This window comes from Paramormyrops kingsleyae, chromosome 15 (assembly GCF_048594095.1).
Source record: "Paramormyrops kingsleyae isolate MSU_618 chromosome 15, PKINGS_0.4, whole genome shotgun sequence".
NCBI lineage: Eukaryota > Metazoa > Chordata > Actinopteri > Osteoglossiformes > Mormyridae > Paramormyrops > Paramormyrops kingsleyae.
This window is the reverse complement of record NC_132811.1, coordinates 4,580,957-4,603,793: the sequence shown is the minus strand read 5'-3', so window position 1 is coordinate 4,603,793 and position 22,837 is coordinate 4,580,957. Positions and strand designations below refer to the sequence as shown.

The window sequence follows — 22,837 nt, the reverse complement described above, 5'->3', positions numbered from 1 at the left end:
AGAGATAGGTAACACAAGACAACAGCGCCAGTTAGGTCAGGGGCTCCGGTCGCCGTGCCGACCGACAGGGCCGGCTCGGCTCCTCGCAGAGGGGCCCTCATTAGCCCCCCCGCTCGTTAACACACAGCGACGACGGCAGTCACCACGAGACGCCTCTCCGCTCTCCTCGGCTGCAATAAGCACCAGCTCTCGCCCTGTCTCTTCATTCACATCTTGGATGCAGGTGTTGCGCCGCATCTCTCGGCGTCTGGCGCCTTTTATCGCCTTTTGTTTTTCCACAACATGACAGAGTTTCCGGCGACAAGCAGCTATATTAGTTGGGGGGGGGGGGGGGGGGGGGTACTTCTGCAAAAGGATGAATTCTCTAATCTTAACAAGGCGGAGTAACGCGATGATTTTATACAAGGCCGCTCAGTTGGTGGCTGTTCTTCCGCGACTTCGCATATTGTGAACAAAGGATCAGAAAGCGACTGTAATCGCGCCATGAAAACTTACGGCGGACTCAAAGGCGGCGAGGCGATAAAGGAGCCGGCGAAGCGAGGGCAGCCCCGTCACGGCCGTGCTGGCCGGCTGCGCGGCTGCCGTCTTTGACGGGTTCGCGTTTAGCGTCTGTGATCTAGTCCTGTGGTAGGTGCCACTGCCCAGAGAGAGAGTGTAAAAATTGGTGAGAAGTCAAGGGTACAAGTGGAGAGAACCATTAAACAGCCCCACGAATCCCTGGGGGGAGAACCTGACTTGTTACATGTTGGGGAAACAGGAATGGGGGGGGGGGGGACACTCAGCCAGCTGCGGGGCAGCGACAATAACTGGCCATAACCCCCGCACCCCAGAGCAGATCCCGGCCCGCACTGGGTTAATCTATGTGCCTGTTTCCATGTATGACCCCCCCATGAGAACACCACCATGGACAATTTAGTCCTTTCAGAGTCCCAGCAGCCATCAGAGTCTCCACACAAGCTGGGAGGGGTGCAGGGTCAGCAATTCTGGAGCACGGGTGAGCAGTTTGGGAGTACCGGCTCGACCCCCCAGGCTAGGCAGAGAGTACCGGCTCGACTCCACAGGCTAGGCAGAGAGTACCGACTCGACCCCCCAGGCTAGGCAGAACACCTGCCGCTCTGGTTTGAAGCTGCCGCTTTGCCCTGTGTGAGCCACTTGTGGCGACATAAAACGCTGGAGAGGGATTAAGCACAACCCCCCCCCCTGCCATCGGGACACCTGTTCCTTAAGTACAGTGGATTCAACATTTGTCGAACTGGTGCCACACGGCTGTTGCACTGTCACATCAAGGCTTCTGTTCAGGTCAGAGCTCAGACTAACTCCAGTTTGCCGTCTTGCCCTGCTCACACTCACACACACATACAGACACTCACACACACACACACACACACACACACACACACACACACACACATCCCCTCCCTTATGTTCCAGAATTCCAGATACCACAATAAAACCAGCAGGGATTCACTGGCCTAACACGTTAAGGGAAGTTTCAGAACCCACGTCCCCCCCCCCAAATTAAGTAACTTTATAATAAATCACTGCGCTTGGCTTTCTGCGGATTAGCGGGGCTCCAGTGAGCAGTTTGTTAAGCGGTTTTGTAAAGAATAAGGAACTATAGCAAAGCTGAGAAAAATCACGGGACAAATACAGCAGGACCTCGTAAAAAGGGGCTGGCGGCCAGTTCGGTTCCACATCCCTGTAAAAATACTCCCCAGCTCTGGAGAAATTAACTGGAGGGAGGGAGGGAGAGGGAGAGAGAGAGAGAGAGCGCTTACTGTGTCGCTCTGGCAAGAAGGTATTTCCTTAGGTTTCTCACCTAATTTGTTCCTTATGATATCGCTTGTATAATCGCTCGAGGAGTTTACTAGAGGAAGTTGGGCACATTAGGAGCGAAAATGCTGCAGGACAGGAACTCCCCAGTGCCCCGCGAAAGAAACACAGGCTATGAATCACCAGCTGCATGTGCCGCTCTGTTCTACAGGCCAGCGTATCGTAACAGAACCGGGAAAAGCATCAAACATAGAACGCAGTTTGTAGCAGAGGGAAGGAAGACCGTGTGTTACAATTAAAGAGCTAGATCCTAGCTGGACTGACACAAATAGTGAAGGGTGGGGCTGCTGTGTCCCCTAGGCTGCACCTCAGCACAGGAGCGTCTCGCGCGCCTTGCCCCCTTTTCTCTGGGACAGCCCCCCCCCCGCGCCCCATCGTCCCGCCCTGGCCCTCGGGGACTTCGCTTACTTCCCTGCCTTTCCAGTGCACAAACCTCACGCACAGACAAAAGGCAGCTCGATGGCTATTTGAATTTGAAACGGAGCCACAACAAAAGGCACTGCTCCAAAAAAAAAATACAGGGGGGGGATTTTGGATTCAAAAGCCAGCGATTCAACACGTACCCCCATAAGAAAAGTAAATTTAATTCCAAGACTATCCCGCCAGCACACTTGACGTACTGGAAAGGAGCTGCAGGAGGGCAGATCCTGGCCGTGAAGGGGGGGCCTTGCAATGCTCATACACCAGTGAGACCGCGCCACGGCTGGCTGGGCAGAGCGGGCAAGGCAGCCCCGATACGGGCTACACCCCAACCCCCCCGCGATGACGCATCACAGAGATAGCACCTGAGATTGCGAGGTAAAGTGTAGCGGTCGGGCTGATTTGACTGGCGCACAGCGCTTCGATCCAGCTGCCCTTGAATCGTCGAAAGAGTCTCCGAGGCGCACAGGCGTTATGCAACGCTGTCAGGCCCCCCGAAAGGGTTAAGGGCGCCCGCCTCTCTTGTGCTCTTTCTCTCCTCCGAAATGCAGAATGTACAGTTTCACACTGTTTGCCTGTCGACGCGGCTGTGGGTTTTACTGAAGCAACACGACCATCGTCAAAGGCAGCGGAGCGGCGCCTACCCAGGGACCCCAGACGGAAGGCTTTTGGTCCTCAGTCTAACTCATTTGCCCCTGCAATGGCCACCTCGCTAATCACATTTTAATGTTTTAGCAGATTAACATAAAACACACGGGAAAACACGAACAGCAGTAAAAAACAATGATAATGATGATGATAATGCCGATAATATAATGACGTTGATAATTGTAACAAGAGTAACAATAATTTTAAAAACAATATTTTTACAAATTCCAAAATTCCATATAAGTTTAAACTTTTTTTATATTCGTTTTACTAACCACCTTGTGAAAACATTTAAAATAAGTATATGCACTGCCAATCAAATCACTACTATTTCTCATCTATTATCCTCAACGTGTATTTAAAAAATGTCCAATCCACAGTAGGCGTTTTAGGATTACGCAGAATAACAATTATATCAGTATTCATTTAATTATTTAAAACGTGGAAGGGCTGGTGGGCAATTCAGTGAACGCCTGCCAACAATTATACGGCATCAGACAGAGCTGCTACAAGTAAATAATTCAGAAAACTGCGCACGTTACAGCCTCAAGTGAACAAAAGATTTATAGAAACAATATGCCGCTAATAGGACATAATATATGAGGACAGGGATTGACATTAGACAATAGAGAAACACAAAGCTGGCACATAAAAAACACACGTTAAGCCAGCCAGACCTTAGCAGCCTGCGTCTTAATAAACGACCCTTAATAAATGACAGCAGCACCGACCCCAGCAGCTCTGCGCCAGGCGCTAATTTCACCCTCTCGCAGGATCTACCGCGTTTCGTACCTTTTCGGCGGACGGCTTCTCTTACTCACCGTTGACTGCCTCGGAAAAGGTGCGCCCGGCTTCTCCTTGCGTCCCCTATGCTAGAATCCAGCACGCCGATTCAAAGACGGGGTTTTTTCTCGGGTCCTCGTCAATCCCAATTCCACAGCCGCCTCGACCACTCGTGCCTTTTGTAAACTACTCCTTGTCACTATCGCACCTGTCTCTTTCCCGAACAGATCCTCGTATGCCGGGGTGACATCCTTAAGACAACTGTCTCTGGGGTTGTATGTCCTTAGCCCTCTCTCCCCCCGCCGGCGCGCACAGCACCACCTGTCCCCGGTGGAAAACGCACCACAATGCGCCTCTATGCCGCTTCCCGACACATGGCATTCCCGGGTTGCGCCGCAGCGATATTCCTTCCCACAGCCGTGCAGGATTCCGAAGTGTTTAAAAAGAACTAGTGACAGTGGTTAAAGTGAAACGAGTCACAAGCGACAGCGATCCTAACAGCACCCCAGCGGAGCCGGACCAGCTGCACCGTATGGGGAAAAAAAAATCGCATCTGTTTCTTTTGAATGTATTCCGTGGTAACAGTTGTAATATTGACCATTTACCCCCACAATAGTTATTTTGTGCTTTCTGTGGGTGCATACGACTGCTGCTCTTTCCAGGAGGGTGTCACTGCTGCGTCTTAACACTTCTGCTCTCATTGAAAGAAAGCGCTGTTCATTTGTTCTGCATGCGCTCCTTCACCAGTTTATCGCCCAGCTTTGGAAATCAGATAGGGGGCAACTCCCATTCATTCCAGGGGCAAATTATATTTATTTTTTCCCCTGCCATGCGTTCACTGGTTCCTTTGTCAAAGTAGGAGGATCAGAAGCTCGGTGTTTTTCGTTAGCGGTGAAATACAGCATCTCCGATGCTGCTGGCGGTGTCACCCGCCGAGACTCCGAAAACCGAGGCAATGGCAAAACCTGAGGCAGAGTTGTACAGCGACTGGAACGGAATTAATGCATACTAATTACTCTTTTAATGCACTCAAACTTGAATTTCTCCAGTAGGGTGAGAGACCCATTAATTTATTATTCGCTAATTGTTATAAAAGGTGCGCCTTTGAAACCGGAATTACGAAAAATTAACAGGGGGATCAATCATGTGTCCCGATTTTAATTATTATTTATAACCGTCGAATTACGCAATAGTAATGGCGCAAATATGATGATAAAGAGATAGGCGTGGCAATTTCTGGCATACTGTATTTATCATTTTCTGTAGAATCAATTTATTTCTCAATTATCTATGCAGAACGCTACTCGTTATTTTAAATATAACATGAGTTAAAAGGTGAGGCAACGCAGAAAAGAGCGTAGCGAAACGTAGATATTCATGTGGCATAGAAACAGGATCTTTCAAAAAAAAAAGACACGAACCTCTAAAAGGCTTTCTCAGTATGAAGGAGGAGATTTCAGTGGTATGTCCAATTAACACACCGCGACAGAGCATTAATTTGCCATACAGCTATTAATCGGTGTCAACGACCTACGTATTTGACCGAATAATTTTTCCCCCCTGCGGTATATGCAATGTGTAACAAATGCGCTGATATTCAAAGATTATTTCTTCTGTTAGGGCTATGCATAAAAAACGTGAATAAATTTCAAAGGTTAAAAGGAAAGTGAAATACTAAATATTAGGATGGGCGTGCCACAAACTGGAAGGGGGTATCTGTGTCAATAAACTTAATCTGAAACGATAGGCCTTTTGGGGGTTCGCGCCAGTCTCCTTATCATGTTTAAACAATTAACGGAGACTTTCCAGGAGGTTGCGTCCATCTTCTGTGGTAGATTTTGTGACCCAAAAGCTGTGTATAATACCATGACCCCCACCATAGCGGGCTGGAAATCCTGAGCTATCTTAAGGATCCTGGCTTAAGGACGTTGTTCAGCCAGGTGTGAGAAAACACCATCAGTGCACCTGTACAGGCCCGTTCCTCACAAAGCTGCAGGCAGGGGCCTGAATGGTGATGAACCTTCTCTTCCCATCATGGCCGGCAGGAGCCCTGGACAGAGACCCAGTCCTCTGGGAACACCAAGTAGCAGGGCGCTGGCAAGGTCACCTACTCTATCGGTGTTGTACCATATCACTTGGGGAGTGGGGGGCAGTAAAACAGGCAATTTCACCTCCGTGAAGGTATATGTTCTCACGGGGCTCAGGAACCGTTTGAAGCAGAAGCAGATGGAACATTTGGTAGCAATTAATCCTGAGCTGGAAGAGACACGTGTCTAAAGAAGACAGTGATTCAGCATGAGGAATGTTACTGTTATACTAACTTTTTATGGAGTGTAAAATCATATTTCTGTTTCAAAAATCCAGAGTGACTAAAAACACGAAACTATCATGTTTGGGAGTTGAGTACGAACGGGGAATAGTAAGTACAGGTACGTCGTGTCACGCAAGAGCCTCATTCCGAAAAAGAATTGAATGTTGCCTGGCGGCTCAGCGGGTGATTTGATCTCGTCTCATCTATCACGGCCCATATGCCCCCCCCCCCCCCCCCCCCCGGGCTGATGTGTGTGTCCCCTGGGTGTTCTGTTACCAGAATCACTCAGGTGAAACGGCACTGCTGGTACATACCGGTAATTTTTTGCTCTGCACACAGATTGAAACCACAAAATGAATGAAGTTTAATTCTTAAAAACACCTTCAGGTTAGGGTACAGACAGCGCCAGTCAGCCCGTCAGGTGACATAGGCGGCTGCCTAGGGCGCTGACCTGAGCTTCCACTGGCACCAGCTAATAAAGCTTATTTACTGAATGATTAACTGCTATATTTAAGTCAGGAACTACTAAATACGATGCTTCAATATTTATCAAGCATATATAAATAGATATAGAAAGAATACAAAGAATTATGCTGCACTTAATGATAATTGGTAGTAACAGGATATATTCACACTATAATAAGTAAAAGCAGACTATTAACGGAACACTGCCGTCTTCATTTTAAAATATGGAATTAACTTTATAACTGATTGTGTCTTGTGGTATTACCACTAATGAGAAATATAATCTTTTTGGTAAAGTGTGCATTGCTGTAAAAATGCTGTTTAAAATTTATTTAGAATCTGAATGGCATTAGAAATATGATGAGTGTAAATAAATAAATGCATACTCGTTTTACAGATCTCTGATTGAAATTCAATAACGTTAATAGGTATAAGAAATGCAATGGCGCTGATTACTGTTCAAAGGCCCTAATAAGCAGTATTAGCTGTTATTGCACATAATAACTGTGTTACTGATACAACTGGAGCTTTACTGTGCGAAAGCAGCCGTTACTCCACTGTAATGGCTGTTACTCTGCACTAGCTGCGTTGCGTTATCATCCTTTCTGTCACACTCTTTTAACTGCAAACGCCACCTACTTTAAAATGAGCGGTGAACTTTAAAGAGAGCCCTGTTTTTCCATTTCTACGACTTCATCTTAGTTCAAACGCCGGATGAGAAGATTTGGATAAGAAACTGACTATAAATAAATAAACAAAACCACAATTCTATTCCGCTCTTTTTTCATCCCACTCGGTGTCTCCGAGCTGCTGGATCACTGCAGACTTGGACGGGATATTAAAGAGCTTCACATAAAATTGCAGCTTTGATGCAGGACTCCGCAGCTTTCAGTGTTTTGGATAAAAGTGCAGGAGAGGGTGGGGCACTGCAGTGGGGCCCTTAGGAGCAGAACAGCGACAGCGAGGCCACTGCGCCAGTGGGCTTTGATTATTACATTAAAGTGTTGTGCTCATCAGCATCATGGAGCCACGGCGGTGGGTAACAGTGCTGTGGGCACCTGGGGTGAAGGCGCCAGGGCATCAGAGGCACACGATTCTCAGGAAAATAGGCTGGGACGAGCCCTGGAGGAAGGAAACACGGAAATATCCGTGTGATTGGATCCAATTGAATTACGTACCGTCACCATCCACACAGTAAGTCTCCATTTCGCTGCAATTAGATGCACTCTTCGATAAGCGGTATCAAACCTGCTGGGAGTTAGTAGGTTCACCGCACTCCAAGGTGCCTTAGAAACAGGGCATCGCAGCTCACATCCCCAGTTTGACTTCTACAATTTACATTTCCTCTCCTGAATTTAATACTCAAAGGGAACATGGACCAGCAGCAGCGCGAACCGAAATGTCAGAGCAGCTTCTTGGGCTGTCAGAAATGCGCCTGGGCACCTCGCCCCAGCTTTTTTTATTATTATTTTTTTTCGTGCGTTGCAGAAATGTGCCTGCCGTAGACATCCACCCTCCCCGTCAATGTGTTCTTCTTCCACCTGACATTATATCCCCCCAAAGTAAATAACAGAATGAAAAAAATAAGATTATGAAATGAGGGAAACAGTGCAGGAAAAAAAAGCAAAAGAATTAAAGTACAGATATAGATACATAAGACATACTAGACTGCACACTGCTTAAGCCCACATAAACCTTCCTTGATCATGTGGCATTAGGACAAGGAATCTTTCAAATTAAATTAGCACGTACCCCGCTGTCTTTCAGAGTAAAAGCAATGCTGACACTGCATTGGCCATGATGTCAAAAATGCTAATGTGTTTACTCATTAGTTTTACTGGGTCGACAACCTGTTTTGCCTGTGCTGGAGATGACTGCGCTGTTACTTTGAAAAGAGTTGTCATGGCAGGCATTAATCAGACTGGCAAAGAACGCAGGGGGAGTGAGATAATGCGGTGGCAGCTTGGGAACAGGGTGCACATTACATCACCTCTTCCTTTGGCGAAAAAAGACACAGTAGGATCTGTCTAACACATAGGTATCTCACAATAAAAATAGCTGACTTCCATCACTACCACGATAAACATCATCTCATTACCGTGATGCAGCAAATCTTTCACGAGCAGCCTGTATCGTGCCATGTAGAATCTATAGCATTGCTACAGCACAATGGCAGCACTGCGTATTCAAAAGGACAGTGACGGCACTGAAGAGCACTGAAGGATGCCAGTTACGCCACACGGAAGCTACCAAGTGATACACTTTAGCGATTAATCGCTCAATTAATTAATCAAGAAAATGTAGCGATAGTTTGATGGCCAGCACATATTTGATAGATCAAAAGGTGATTAACTTTTGTTTTACTTTCTAGATAACAAAATCAATTTAGGTGGTTTTTGGATATTTTCCATGGTCGTGTACTGAACAGCAGTTAAGTGCTAGGAAATCGCACAGTCTCACGCCACAATTTGGAGTCACAAATTCATTTGCACCAACATCAGTGTGTGACGAAAGGTGCGTGATCCAGTTCCAGTCTCCATATGCACTGTGCCCTTGCTAGTACCATAGACAGTTATCTACCAGTTAAAATGACACTACAATCAGCAGTGTAGCTATTTTGATATGCGCAGACTTTAAGCAGCCACTGGAACGCACAAAGCACCCTTCACACTGGACCAGTCCAGGTGGCTCAGGCCGTCCTGGGAGTCGGTGTAATTCTAGCCCTTTCTGTTCAGTCCCTCCCTGAAGCCCGAGGAATCAAGAATTTCATTCTGCTCCAGGGGAGGTGAGCTTCTCAAAGACCGTTCATTCCGATGCAAGGAAGCAGGCAGATCAGGGGAAAAAAGATTGCAGAAGCAATTCTTCAGCTGCAGGTGGGTGACCTGGTGATAATCTATTCATCCTGACTTACATATCCTCAGGCCAGCAGCATGTAACTTTGTATCATGGGACCCTGAAGACTTTCATGCCATATTGTAATCATAGACGAACATATATTCTAGACAACCGGAGAATGAAAGTGTAAAGATGGGTTTGCGTTTAACAGAAACCAGATGGCACCCTGTCCCCCCCAGGGCCCGAGGTTCCCACATCAGCAGATGGATGTTAGAGCAGGTGGATCCTGAGAAAACATGAAAGGAAGAATTACCTCAAAGAGTATACAGCCCCATACCTGACCTACAAGTGCAAGAGGGCAGGACTGTGTAACAGTAAAAGAACGTCCTAAATTACACATTCGAATATCCAACGGAACACTTAGGTCAGCGGTGGCCAATCTTAACTGCAAAGAGCCGGTGTGTTTGCGGGTTTTCCCTGCAGCTCCCTAATTATATTACTAATTAGAGGACTGATTGGCTGAAGAATCCTCACACCTGGGTTTGAACAGCTGACCTAAAGGTTATCCCCAAAAACCTGCACACACACACCGGCCCTTTGCGGATAAGATTGGCCACCGCTGACTTAGGTTAAATGTTGAGGATTGAGATCCGCTTCATTTTGTTTCGTTTTATGCAAGCTATCATTCATGAACTGGAGCGTGAATTAATTTTCCGAAGGAATTTAATACCAGAATTAAGTATCCCCAGTTTTTTCAATATTTTATGACAATCTGTTCCCCTCTAGGAATTTTCCCCTAATGACCGTAACAAAGCCGTATACAAAAAAAAATAATCTATTAAGTCAAGCTAGATTTTAATAAAAATCTCCTCTGAAGTCAGACATTATAATAAAAATCCTCTCCTGAAGTGTTTAGATAGCAGTCAACCTGTGACTCAAGAACCTTCCTGCTCTCTTTTTTAAAATTTCATAAATATCTATGCAGAACTTAGACATGAGAATAATAGATACAGACCTTCATTTAGATGTATGTTACCAGGACAGTTTACGTTAAGTGAAACATTAGGGTTCAACAGCAGAGACCTTTGTGGCATTTACCCATATTGCAGTTCAATGGCTTTAAACACAGTTATACATGATTTCCACTTATTCTTAGAAGTTCATCTTTTATAGATGTTTTTTTATTTAATAGTAGAGGGGAAAAATAAAACAATAATCATAATATAACCGGGACGCATGGGTTTGTAACTCATGACTACCGTGATTATGTACATATACCAGATGAGGGCGCCTTTGAGCAGTTACTGTTATTTGCCCCCACGAAAGCTCGAATGCAGAGCAGGACTGCCCCGCTGCGGTGGAACCGGGAAATACATCAGCCATTTAGCCATTGACATCCACATTAACTTGTGGTTATGTGGAGATGGACACCACTGTTCTTTTCAGAGAATCGATTCTTTCGAGTTCCATCAACTGAAAACAACAAATCGTTCAGAATTGTCCAGTCATTCGTTCACTTCCGACACAAACCCCTACGACTTGTTTTCCCTCCCGAAGAGGGCCCTTGGATATTTTTCCCCGGAGGTGGGGGCGGGGGGGGTCCCTTTCATGTTTAATAATGTACTATTAAAGCTACTTTAAATGTATTTATTAAATTTTGTAACTTAAATGAACATAATATCCTTCAAACTTTGTTACACATATCTAATCATATAGGCCTATATATAACGGTAACGTTGACATTGACGATAACAACAACTGATCGGGATACGATAATGGATGGATGGATGGATTTCGTTCATTTTTAATATTTATTCAAAAAGAGTGAGGCTGAGATTTCGAGTTTAGATTCTCAGACAACGTGCCACAATAACAATGTTTGCTCTTCATTGTAGCTGTATTTATAAGTTGGCCTACAGCTAATGTTTATGTATTTTCTCAATACAATTTTATTTGTATACCGCATCTTCATATTACATTGTCTCAAAACACTTTACAATATCCCTGCCCAGTGCCCACAGAGACCAAGCCAGCGGCGACAGTGGCAAGGAAAAAATCCCTGCAGTAGATTTCAAACGAACCTTCCAGTGATAAATTTCACCATATTTTTCCTGGTACAAGAGTAGCGTAGCTGCATAATTGTATCTTAATACTACATATACATTTAAGTTAGATTTATGTGTCTTACCATGGAACATATTTGTCAACATATTTGCTGAATACAACCTGCAGTTACACTTATTAAGCGCTGCTCATGCCGAGCGTTTTGCCCACTCCGATGTAAATCTCCTGAAGTCAGATAACGCCTATCTGTAAACTTTTAGTTCCCTCTCAGTTAGTTGTTGACGTACACTCCGCAAAGTGATTAAGAATCGTTACGATGAGTCAGACTTTTTATTATTCGTCCAGCCATCCTTGCATCTGGGCTCTTATTCACCACCTGCCTCTTTAATAACTGGCGCAATCGCGTACTCCCAGAGTAAGGTCTACAACTTGTAACTTCCGTAACTTTCCGTTTCTCCGAAGGACTCGGCGCGGTGGTAGCGGGGACCCGGTAAGCATGCATATCGGCTTTCCAGAGCAAGAAAGTGAAACTTGGGCTCCTTTTGGTGATAAATGCGTACAATTTGATGTGTGCGACTTTCCGGCCACGCTGTAGCATTACTGTTAAACAAACCCTAATAGTGCCTCATTACGGAGCCCTTTTAAAACTTTCTTTCCGTTTCTGAATAACTTATCAAGGCCTGTAGCACTGATGATCTGTAACGTTACACAGTAGCGCCGAGATTATTATTCTTATTGACAAACACGAGGCTGTTAAGAATAACAATGTCAAAAGGACAGCTGCGAGTGTTATGCAGCCTATGAAGTTGATCACTCCTATGTGTCATTGTTACCCTAGTTAGTTTCCGGGCACAGCGGCTGTTGTAACATTGTTTCTGTGGCATTTCTCACGCTTCACAGTCGTACTTTGACATCTGCACTTTAATTTGTATGAATAGCCGTAATATGAAAGAGCAGGTGTCCGTGGATGTACTATGGACTCGAAACGCTGCGGCCGTAAAGATAATAACTTGTGTCTCCTTTTAACAAAACATAGGTGGGTATCCCCCCGGCCATTTAAATTTGATTTTTAGTCCCTGGTTTGTTAACTTATTTGGTATATTGGTAATCGTTAAAAGGTTTTGATCTCTCCGTGACCTTTACCCTGGAAAGAAGTTCATGGCTGAGACATACCCCGAAACTACAATGTGAAACAAGGGCGTAGATTTGGGTATGAATAGTGGGACATGTCTTTACCCATCTGGGAGTACCATGTGGGTTTAGGGACGCAGCGGGTTTGGGGCTGATTTGTTCCTTATAAGTGTCGAACCCATCGCTATGCATTTGATGTGAATAGTTTTATGTTAGTTTAATTTTAGTTGTGAGGCGTGGCATATGGTGAAAGAGGTGACAAAGTTCTTTTTTGGCGTTAAGCAATATTAATTGTGCCTGCTGTGCTACTCGGTTTGAGAAAACATTTCTGCAAAAATAAGCAAACTGTGAATAAATTGTATTTGCGGTTTAGGGAGAGGGCTGGTATACCGTTGTGTTAAGAGCAGAATTATAAATCTCCCTTGTGACTAATGCATTGTAAATCTGTTGAACCTTTTCTTTGTTTAAAAGTTGCTAAGCTAGTAACACTATCCAAAAATCGATCCAGCCAAAGCTCTTAACCAAATGGCTTACTTTAACAATTCTGTGCTTATGTACTTTAGTTGTTTGTAGGCATTTTGTACTTTTGAACCCTTGATCTTCAGGTTACAGATGCTCTTAACCACTCTGTTATCTGCATTCCAATAACAGGTAACTTAAGGTTACTTGTTAGGTAACTTAATCTGAGCATTTTTAATGGGTCAGCATGTGATTTATCTTTACTGGTCAGATTATTGACTTTGCTATTGTCGCATCTCAAAAGCAAGCAAATCTTCCTAAATCCTTAATGCAGTAATTTTTTAGTAACACAGTATTGAATCAAAATAAAATAATTTTATATGGATTCATAATAAAAGATAATGAAGGTGCTTGTTTGTTAATTTGCTTCTTTTTTTGGGAAGGAAGGGGGGGTCTGCCAATCTTGGACTTGGTTTGTCCCCGCCCATACACAGTTAAACCCCTGGCCGTAACACAACCGCTACATTGTTATTTTGCCAGAAAGCTGTCCTCATGCAGTGAAATGTTCCGCATTGGGTTTGCCATGTCTCCGGTGCCATGGAAGGCCACGAGATCACCTCCGACTCATGCCTGCCAAATCAGTGTTCATGCCAACAAGCTTAGATCTTGAAATGTTCACCCGGCAGCAATCAAGGGCCTCGTAGGTTAGTGTCAATGCACAACACATGAAGAAATGCTTTTTTCTTGGGGAATTGAAGGCCAATGTAGAAGGATGGTTCCGTAGGATCAGCTTTATTAATAGTTGTGTATTTTAGCATGACATCAGGTTAGCAAGTATTCCTCATTACTGTTGTATTATAAAGTATGACTCAGTGAAAATGTGTTAGTTGTGATGGTCCATGCTGTAATTCAGGATCTTGTTCCTGTTCGTCTCTCTTCTGCCTAGTGTGCCCCCTTCAGGACTGGAGGACCACAGGGTGATTACTATTAAACAAATGTAATTTTAATAGTGTGGTTTAGACCCCATATTTGTGCTGGTTTATTGCCAGTACATCTGATGATTAATCTGTTTCCTGCCTCCTTTATTCGACACAGTCACTGGAAATGGGTGGATGAATTAAGTCACTGGCACTTGTAAAAAATGAGTGGACCCCCTTTAGGTGCTGCATTTTGAGGGAAAATAAGTATAAGTCATACTGTTAATTATTTACTGATTATTTATAGAGACGTGACCTTTCAGAAGCTGAGTTTAACGCCTCTGCTCGAGCGAAAAGTCATGGTGTTTTGCGCAATAGACTCCTGAGTAATGGCGACGGGCTGCATAAAACTGTTTTTACTCAGCAGAGAGTTTGTCTGACAAGGCTGTCTGCCTGTCCCCTGTCACGCTGCCCTCCCCAGGCATGGCTGACTTTGCGAGCAGCGGCGATGAGGTCATCGCCACCACAGGGAAGCCGAGTGCCGTGGAGCAGCAGGTAAGCCGTGCCAACTCAGCCGTGCCACTCGCCCGCAGAACATCCCGCGTGTTTCTGGTTCGGCTCCAGACCCTGGCTCTAGTCATCCCACACACAACTCTTATACGGTCATTCCAGTGATATAAGAAGTTTTGGGTGACCTTGGAGCCTCAGAAATTCATTTTCTTACCTGTATTCTCCTCTCCTTTATTGTCTAGCTTCTTGTGACTCAGGTTATGACTCAGGTCAGGTGCATTACTCAGAGTTATAGTAAGAAAGCAGTCTTAGAGTTGCCTGCCCAGCCCTCTGAGCAGGGGCGTGTCTTTTGGTGGGTAAGGGGCGTGGCTTCGTGTGGGTAGGGGGCGTGGCTGTTGGTGAGCAGGGTGTGAGCAGTGCCCTCTCAAACGGATTGCCTGTCACCCAACAAAGGCAGACCAAATTTAGATAGTCATTAGTAATTTAAAAGAATCTCCCTGGGACCCCTCCCTCTCGCATATGAGAGAAAATATGATTCAGTGCTACCACTCCCCCCTTGGAAAACCTTTACCATTGCCATCCACCAGGGGGTGCCCTCAGATACATAACATAATTCGAGCTCTTGTGTCCAGCCAGCATACCCCTGTGCCCTCCCTGGGTTTGTATCCTGGTATCGCCACCGCCTCCGAGTCTCTGAAACCTGTGACGAGTCCAGGTTCCCTTTGCCTCTGTGCCCCTGCAGAGCGTGGTGTCCCGTGCGGGCAGCCTGCCCCTGGTAAGCTCCGCCTGTGAGGCAGTGCTGGGTGCCTACAGCACCACCAAGGACAGCGTTCCCCTGCTGCGCGGGGTCGTGAACGTGGCGGAGAGTGGGGTCCGTACCCTTGGTGCGGCTGTCGCCACCGGCTCCAAACCCCTCCTGGACATGCTGGAGCCTGAGAGTAAGTGCTGGGCATAGCTGGGGAAGGGGGCGGGGCATAGCTGGGGAAGGGGGCGGGGCATAGCTGGGGAAGGGGGCGGGGCATAGCTGGGGAAGGGGGCGGGGCATAGCTGGGGAAGGGGGCGGGGCAACGAGATGTGACTGCAAAAGAGGAACAAGGCCCTGCACTGTGCCATCTGCATTCTACAGGTCATTTTCTTACATCAGTATAGGAATAACATGGATGTATTACTTGCATCACTTTGAAAAAAAATATCTGCAAAACAAATATTATTATATTAAATCCAGTTTATTTCCCTGCGATGGGTTCGCACCACATCAGGGTTTGTTCCCTCCCTTGCTTCCCTATCCTCCAGGACAGGCTCCACACCCCACAACCCTGAATAGGACAAGCGAGTACAGAAAATAGATGGATAGATACACTTTATTTTTATTTAATGCCTTTCACAAAACAGTTGCCCTAAGGCCCTGGATAGAAGTGTGTGGCAATCGATTATTCCAGTCCATTAAACATAGATGTCACACATTCAACTGGTTTCTAAAATGCTTTATTTAGCACAGATTGGCAGCGCTTTCTCTGGCTGAAGAATGCCTGGTTATGCTCTGTTTTGGTGGTTTTGTAAAAGATTAAATGTGCGTGACCTGCGAATGCCCAGCTCCATTCCCCTCTCTCTCTGTCTCACCTGGCCTGGTCCAGTCGCCGTGGTAAACAGTTACGCCATGAAGGGGCTAGACAAGGTGGAGCAAAGCTTTCCCATCCTGCAGCAGCCCGCCGACAAGGTAACGACCCGGCGACTCCTGTAGACTGTCCCGACCAAGGGCAGGGCTGACACTATCTGTATGGCATGTGTTTGTCTGATGGGTGACATCATCGACAACAACAGGGAATCCCGCAGGTGTTTCCTGTGACTGTATATAGCAGGCGATTGTGGAGATGTGTTTTCTTTTGTACATCCATCTGTTTGTCCAGTTCATCCAAAGGGTGCGAGGCAGGGGAGCGCATGCACACACGCACACACACACACGCACACACACACGCACGCACACACGCACACGCCACCTCACCATCCTTTGTCTGCTACATTATTTTTAATTTTTTAAACATTGATATTGACTTTTTATGCTGTTTGTCTCCTGCTATGTGTCCTATGATCCTTGAAATGGGCTCCATGCTCACTTCAGTTCAGTCCCAGCTAAGTGGTTATGAAGAAGGATGGTTGCATGTCCACACATTACTGACATTTGCGAGTTTAGTTGTCGCTAATTGAATGCACAGAGCCCTTTGTGCAGAGTTAAGTATAAAAGAGTGACGTGGATCTTTCTGGGTTCATGTTTGGGTTATTGTGACTAACTCTGACCTACTGGGACTGATTGGGTTTCCGCAGCTGGTGTCGGACACGGTGGGGATGGTGTGCCAGTCCGTGTCTGGGGCAAAGGAGGCGATGACAGGGGCGGTGAAGGCCGCGGTGACGGGCGGCATGGATCTGACCCGAGCCGCCGTCAGTGGGGGCATCAGCACGGTGCTGGGGTCCCGCGTGGGCCAGATGGTGAGCAGCGGGGTGGGACTGGCCATCAGCCGCTCAGAGGACTGGGTGGAACAGAACCTGCCCATAAGCGAGAAGGAGTTGGGTGAGTGAACTGGGCGTCGCTGGGTCTGGAGGTGGGAGGGGCCAAGGCAGGGTCATGTGATGCGACACTGCCGGGTGATTGGCAGCTTACTGATATTAACAAAATACTTACTATTTCATTTAAAACATATTTCACAATTTAAGATTGATTAAGCAATGGCACATGTGGTTTTATTGCTTTTATTGCAGCCAGTCCTTATTTTTTTTTTATCACCTGAAACAAAACTAGTCTAAGAATGATGATAATCATCATCATTCACTACCACACTTTTTGTTGACCTGGTTAAATAACACATCATTCATTTTTTATTTAGGCCAACATATTGAGAATTCAAGTTACTAATATACACGTACGTACTGCTTCATGGACTGGCTAATTATGGATCTCAGAAGATATGATCATAGAAGTGTTGTGGAGGTATGGCAGAGCTGTGAATGATCGCTGAGATCATTTCAGTTCAATTCAGTTTGATTTTATGTAGCACCTTACACGACAGAGTCACCACAAGGCACTTTACACGGGTGTCTCGTGATACATTCCTGCATCATTTCCTGCTTTATAAACTCAGTGGCCACTTTATTAGGTAGCGAACAGCCTGCCCTTACAAACAGCAAATCCTGCATTAGCAACTCAGTATGTGCAGCACACAGACAGGGTCTAGACCAGCGTTTCCCAATCCGGTCCTCCGGGACCCCTAGCCGGTCCACGTTTTTGCTCCCTCCCAGCTCCCAATAGGAGCAAAAATGTAAGTTGTCTGGCGGTCTCCAAGGACCGGGTTGGAAAAATTAGCCGATCAGTTGATGTTCATCTAAGCATTAGAATGAGGCATGATGGAAGATGCATAACCTAAGCCGCTTCCAATGAGGTGTGATTGCTGGAGCCAGATGTGGTGATTATAGCATCTCCAACAGCCACTGTACTGGGATTTTCACTCCTGCAGTGGCTCGAATTTACAGAGGATGGTGTGATGAGCAACACGTATCCAATTAGCAGTTCTGTGGGTGAAAACGGCTTTGGGTGATGCTTTACATTAACTGCACCTTCATAATGCCTTCATAATGCATTCGTAGAACATTCATAAGCAGTATGTAAGTATACCTTAACATGCTTAACATACATTAGCAGCTTTAAAATGCATTAATTACAAACATATGATTATAATGTTTGTCATGAATGTAAATTAAAGCTGTTAAGGTACGTTAGGACGTTAAAGTATACTTACATGCTCCTTATGAATTTTCTACGAATGCATTATGAAGGCATTATGAAGGTGCAGTTAATTTAAAGCATTAGCCGCCATTGCTAATGATCAGAGGAGAATGGCCAGGAAGACCATGAGTGTCTAGGTAGCAGTTCAGTGTAACAGTGGGGGGGGGGGCAGAAATGGTTCTCTGCACTCACAGCTTGTCTATGTTTAAAGCAAAAGACCAAACTGAGTCCTACCCAGTTTCAGCTCTGTGTGCCCAGTCGAGTGCAGCTTCCTCAACTGCAGCTGGTGCCAGCTGGCAGTACCCTCACATCCAGGGAGGTTCCGGCAGTGCGGGGCTTTCTGGGTGTGTCTGTGTCCTCTGAAGTTTTTCAAGGGGATTGTTGAAGTAGGGGGGGCCTGATTCCTGTCTTACGCACACAGCTGCTCTGGCGGAGCCCCCCCCAGCAGAGGAGGCTCAGGCCTTGGAGAGCTTCTCCTCCTCCCCCTCCTCCAGCCCCAGCTACTTTGTACGCTTGGGCATGCTGTCATCCAAGGTGCAAGACCGGGCGCTGGAGCAGTCGGTGGGCAAGGCCCGGCGAGCCCGCGACGCCACGCACACCGCCCTCAGCCAGATAGCCAGCACCCTGGACCTGCTGGAAGGCTCGCGGTCCGCCCTGGCCTCTGCCGGCAGCCAGCTGGTGGGGGCACGGGAGCAGCTGCTGCAGCGCTGGGCAGAGTGGCAGGAGGGGCAGGGGGTGACGGAGAGCGCCAAGGAGCAGGGGGAGGTAGGAGAGCTCGCAGGAGCCGCCCTCTAATCGGCTTAGCGTCACCCACATCAGCATAATCATTCTGTAAATATGGCCAGAAGGGTTTAGGTGTGCCTGAAATGGAAGCAGGGCAAGTAGAACATTGCTCAAAAAACCCCAAGGTTGTAGGTTCGAATCCCTGGGTGCACATACAAATTGTAACCCTCCCTTGGACTGTAAGTACTAAGCTGTGGATAAAAGCAACAGATAGATAAATGAAATAGATTAATAGCCTGATGCTAAGTCCCCCGCCCCACCACACACACAAGGGTTATAGGTTCAAATCCCAGGGAGCACATGTAAATTGTAACCCTCCCTCCTACGGCAAGTACTAAGCTTTGGATAAAAGCATCATGTAGATAAATGAAACAGATGAACAGCCTGATGCTAAGCCCCCCCCCTCCCCCGCGTACCCCACGGTTTTGGAGTGATATGGGACTCGAGTGCATCACCGAGTGCGTCACTGAGCATGTCCCTCGTGTGCATGCCCCGCAGCTGGAGTCACGCGCCCTCTCCATGGTGCGCGGTCTGAGTGTGCAGGTGCGCACGGCATGTGCTGGTGTGGTGTCCAGTGCGCAGGGCCTCCCCAGCGCCGTGCAGGAGCAGCTGTCCAGCGCGAGGCGAGCGGCCGACGAGCTGCACTCCTCCCTCCGTGACACCAGCGTCCTCTCCCCCCCCCTCCTGGAGCAGAGCCGCCAGCAGCTGACGCAGGTATTAATGGGCTGAGTCATTCCCGCTATCTGCTCAAATGTAACTAGGCAACATTTTTTATTATTATTGTGTTTTTTTATGTTAATGCAGCCTAAGGGATGTGTCCTTTCTCGGGTAGTTTTCCAGCAAACTCTAAAAACCGGAGAGTGATTTTGTTCTGGAAACTGATGTGTTTTTCCTCCGGGCCCTGAAGTGAATTCTTACTGCTATTTTGTTTAAAAACGGCCATTATGTTACATTACTGAACATTGGCCAGACCATCCCCATCTACCATCATGAGCTGTTTGTGCCGTTAGGATGCAGTTAGTTAAATGCGTGTATAACAGTCTGCTCTGCTTCCTAGAGAAGTACAGTGTCACAGATGTATGTAGAGCTTAGTTTCTCTACTCCTCTGCATTGTCCTGTGGCTAAAATGCATGCATCTTCAAACCAATATTAATAATGGTGGCAAATAAAGGAGCTTCCATTATTGTTAGATAATACTGGGTGGCACCCTGGAGTTTTGGGGCTTCATTGCTCTTATTCAGGTCCTAGTCAGTCATCACCTTGATACTAGGTGTGACGCCTTCATTTTTGTAAAACGTGACTCAGGGATGCCATACGTTGAATCATTGTTACATCTATGGCAGCAATATCCAGCTGAATGAACAAGTAAAGGCATTGACCTGTAAGTGGGTTCGGGTGCCAGATCAATCAGGTTGTTGTGTCGTGTTAATCTGTGCTGCATTTTCTTTCTTTTTTTTACAGATTCGGCAGTCTCTAGATGGCGTTGTGGAGTATTTTCTTCACAATACGCCTCTCAATTGGTTAGTCGGGCCCTTTGCTCCTCTCATCACGGAGAAGGCTGAGGAGGTGCAGCAGGGGGAGGACTGAAACACCCACCCATTCCGGACTTCTGTGTTTCCACTTTTGGAGGGGGGGAAATGTGGACGAGTCTCCCCTTGGCAGATAAATGCAGTGGGGGTCACTTTCAATATCGAGGGCGTCAGCTGGTTTTGTAGGCCAAGATAGCCAATGGTGAAATAATTTATGCTGAGGCAAACGGTAAAAAATATGCACAGGAGGATATTCAGGAGGATATTCGGCAAAGCTCTGGATCATTTTTAAGCCAGGTTTCACACTGCGGTGGCTGGGGATAGCTTTTCTGCAGACGTATACGGCTGTTTGTCTTTCTATGTGGTATATTTCCGCAAAGATTTATGAACAAACCCTACAATAAAAAGGCACTTAAAACTATTCACCTGGAATTTAAACATGTTTGTTCGGCCCTTAAGACCTTTAATTATATAATATGTATTACATATGTCGTGCTTCTCAGCTGGTTTGGTCTCAGGACTCGCATTATTCCTTGGTCAGTAAATCACTACTCAGATTCACGGTAAAAGCTGTCGAATGTCGCGACCCACTGAAATACCCCGACATACAGGATACTTATATATTTTAAAGGGAATCATATAATAAAAAAAGTTGATTAAGAAGTACTCCCCCCGCCCCCTGTGCGGGGGGGGGGGGGGCTTACACAGTGACAAAGACGGCATTGTGTGAATCGTGTGTTTGTCCACGACAAATGTAGCTTCGCAAAATGCACTCGCTCGATTTGCAGGCTGCGTCTTACTGAACGCAACTCGGTCCTCTGAACGTGCAAAGAGAAAATAAGCAAAGGCAGTGAAAGCCATTTTCTCAGTAGCAGATTTCACACAACATTCATTATGTGATTCTCTTTGGCTTCATACAAAGACTCATATACAAGAGAGAATTTTATTTTTTAAAAAAAAAGGGGGGGGGGGGGGGTGTGAGGGTCCTTACTGGCAGGAATGAGTTTTTTCATCCATTTCTCATTTTCAATCAGGTACTATTCTTTGGTTGTTATGCTTTTATTATATTTACAGATACGTTTTTGATGGAGAGTATAGCTTAGTGTTTATCTTACTGTGTGTGCTGCCTAACCTGGCAATGTAGCTAATATCAATGCTGCAGGGCTGGTGCTCTTGTGTCAGTCTGTATTACACTGATATCACAAAGCCAAAATCTCATCTGTCCTTTGTTGACTACAAACCTACAATCAATCCAATTGATTTTTTTTTAATCATATACATTTAAAGTAGCCTGTCTCTTTATTAACAGTATTTGTCTTTAGATAATGAAAATTTTAATCTCAGGGCCTTTTTTAATTTTTATTTTAGATATTTTTGCTTGTCAATTTTGTATGGTATAGTTATGAGATTATGGCTGTCTAATACCAGTGATGATGTTAATGATTTGTAGATCAATTTGTGTGGGACCATTTTGCATGTAAAATGTCATAACCAAGCCCTGTATCATCCTTGAATGTCTTGTCTGCTTCCTAAATTCTGGGTTCTGAAAGGATCATCGATGCAAAACGTGGCACTAAAACTGCAATAAATTATGTATTATAAGCTACAAAACCACTACTTGCATTTCCCAGAGCCTTACTTAATTTTTAACTTATCTAGTCAGCAGATAGGGCCTATATGGTGTTTCCTAATTCGTGTAGGCTGTAAAATTCTTGGTTATAATTCCACTGGAATTGAAATTTCAGCATTTCACTCTACCGTATGCGACATGTATCATATCCGATTTGGTTGCAACCATTCCTTAGAATAAAACATCACACAAAATTCAAAGCATTGCTATTATTGCAGCTGTACCAAATATTTCTTAATTTACATTAAATATTCATTGGTAAGCATGGGTCCATAGTACTTCTAACAATAGCTAGAGAGGGGCAACCGCTTAATGTTCTACAGATATTCATTCAAAGTGGAAGAAGAACTGAATATGATAATGGACATTTATTGATAGGATGTTTAAAAGTGATTGTTGTAAGCAGGTCGAACGATGGTCCTGTGAGGTCCCTGGGCACCTGCCTTTTGGAGGACCCCCGCCCCCCCAGTCACAGGAGAGGAGGGGGAGTTGAGAGCATAAACCATGTACAGGGTTTGGATTCTGCTCCTCTACCAAGGCCTTATGTATTAGCTAGCCTGCTATGTTGTGGCTTGTCAGGTATAGCACCAGCTAAATTTATCTGACAAGTTGCTGAGCTAGCGTTATTAGGCCATTTTTTCTGAAATGGAGAGGTAATTTTACTAAAAGCATGTTTTGGATTGACAACGAAACTACGGCAACACAGCATGAAGTATCTTTTGTTTAGCACTAATACCCAGAGAT

General features: G+C 45.8%; 2 protein-coding genes across 3 annotated transcripts in view; one reads left to right on the top strand and one right to left on the bottom strand.

Annotated features, from left to right (window-relative positions):
• The window catches only part of sema6bb (sema domain, transmembrane domain (TM), and cytoplasmic domain, (semaphorin) 6Bb), a 65,148-nt gene extending 60,548 nt beyond the window's left edge, over positions 1-4,600 (bottom strand). The window contains exon 1 of the mRNA XM_023843530.2: positions 3,723-4,600. The gene's annotated coding sequence lies outside the window, so the exon portion shown is untranslated. The remainder of the gene's footprint in view (positions 1-3,722) is intronic.
• Positions 4,601-11,598: 6,998 nt separating this feature from the next.
• On the top strand, positions 11,599-20,884 carry plin3 (perilipin 3). Of its 2 annotated transcripts, none has more exons than XM_023844119.2 (8): positions 11,599-11,849; positions 14,348-14,421; positions 15,119-15,314; positions 16,011-16,093; positions 16,699-16,942; positions 18,573-18,916; positions 19,433-19,648; positions 20,396-20,884. In XM_023844119.2, the coding sequence occupies exons 2-8, from the start codon at positions 14,350-14,352 to the stop codon at positions 20,519-20,521; spliced, it is 1,281 nt and encodes a 426-aa protein (XP_023699887.2). In that variant the 5' UTR covers positions 11,599-11,849; positions 14,348-14,349; the 3' UTR covers positions 20,522-20,884. The 2 variants fall into 2 exon arrangements, with proteins under 2 accessions (XP_023699887.2, XP_023699888.2); XM_023844120.2 differs by lacking the exon at positions 11,599-11,849 and adding an exon at positions 12,504-12,569.
• Positions 20,885-22,837: the final 1,953 nt, after the last annotated feature.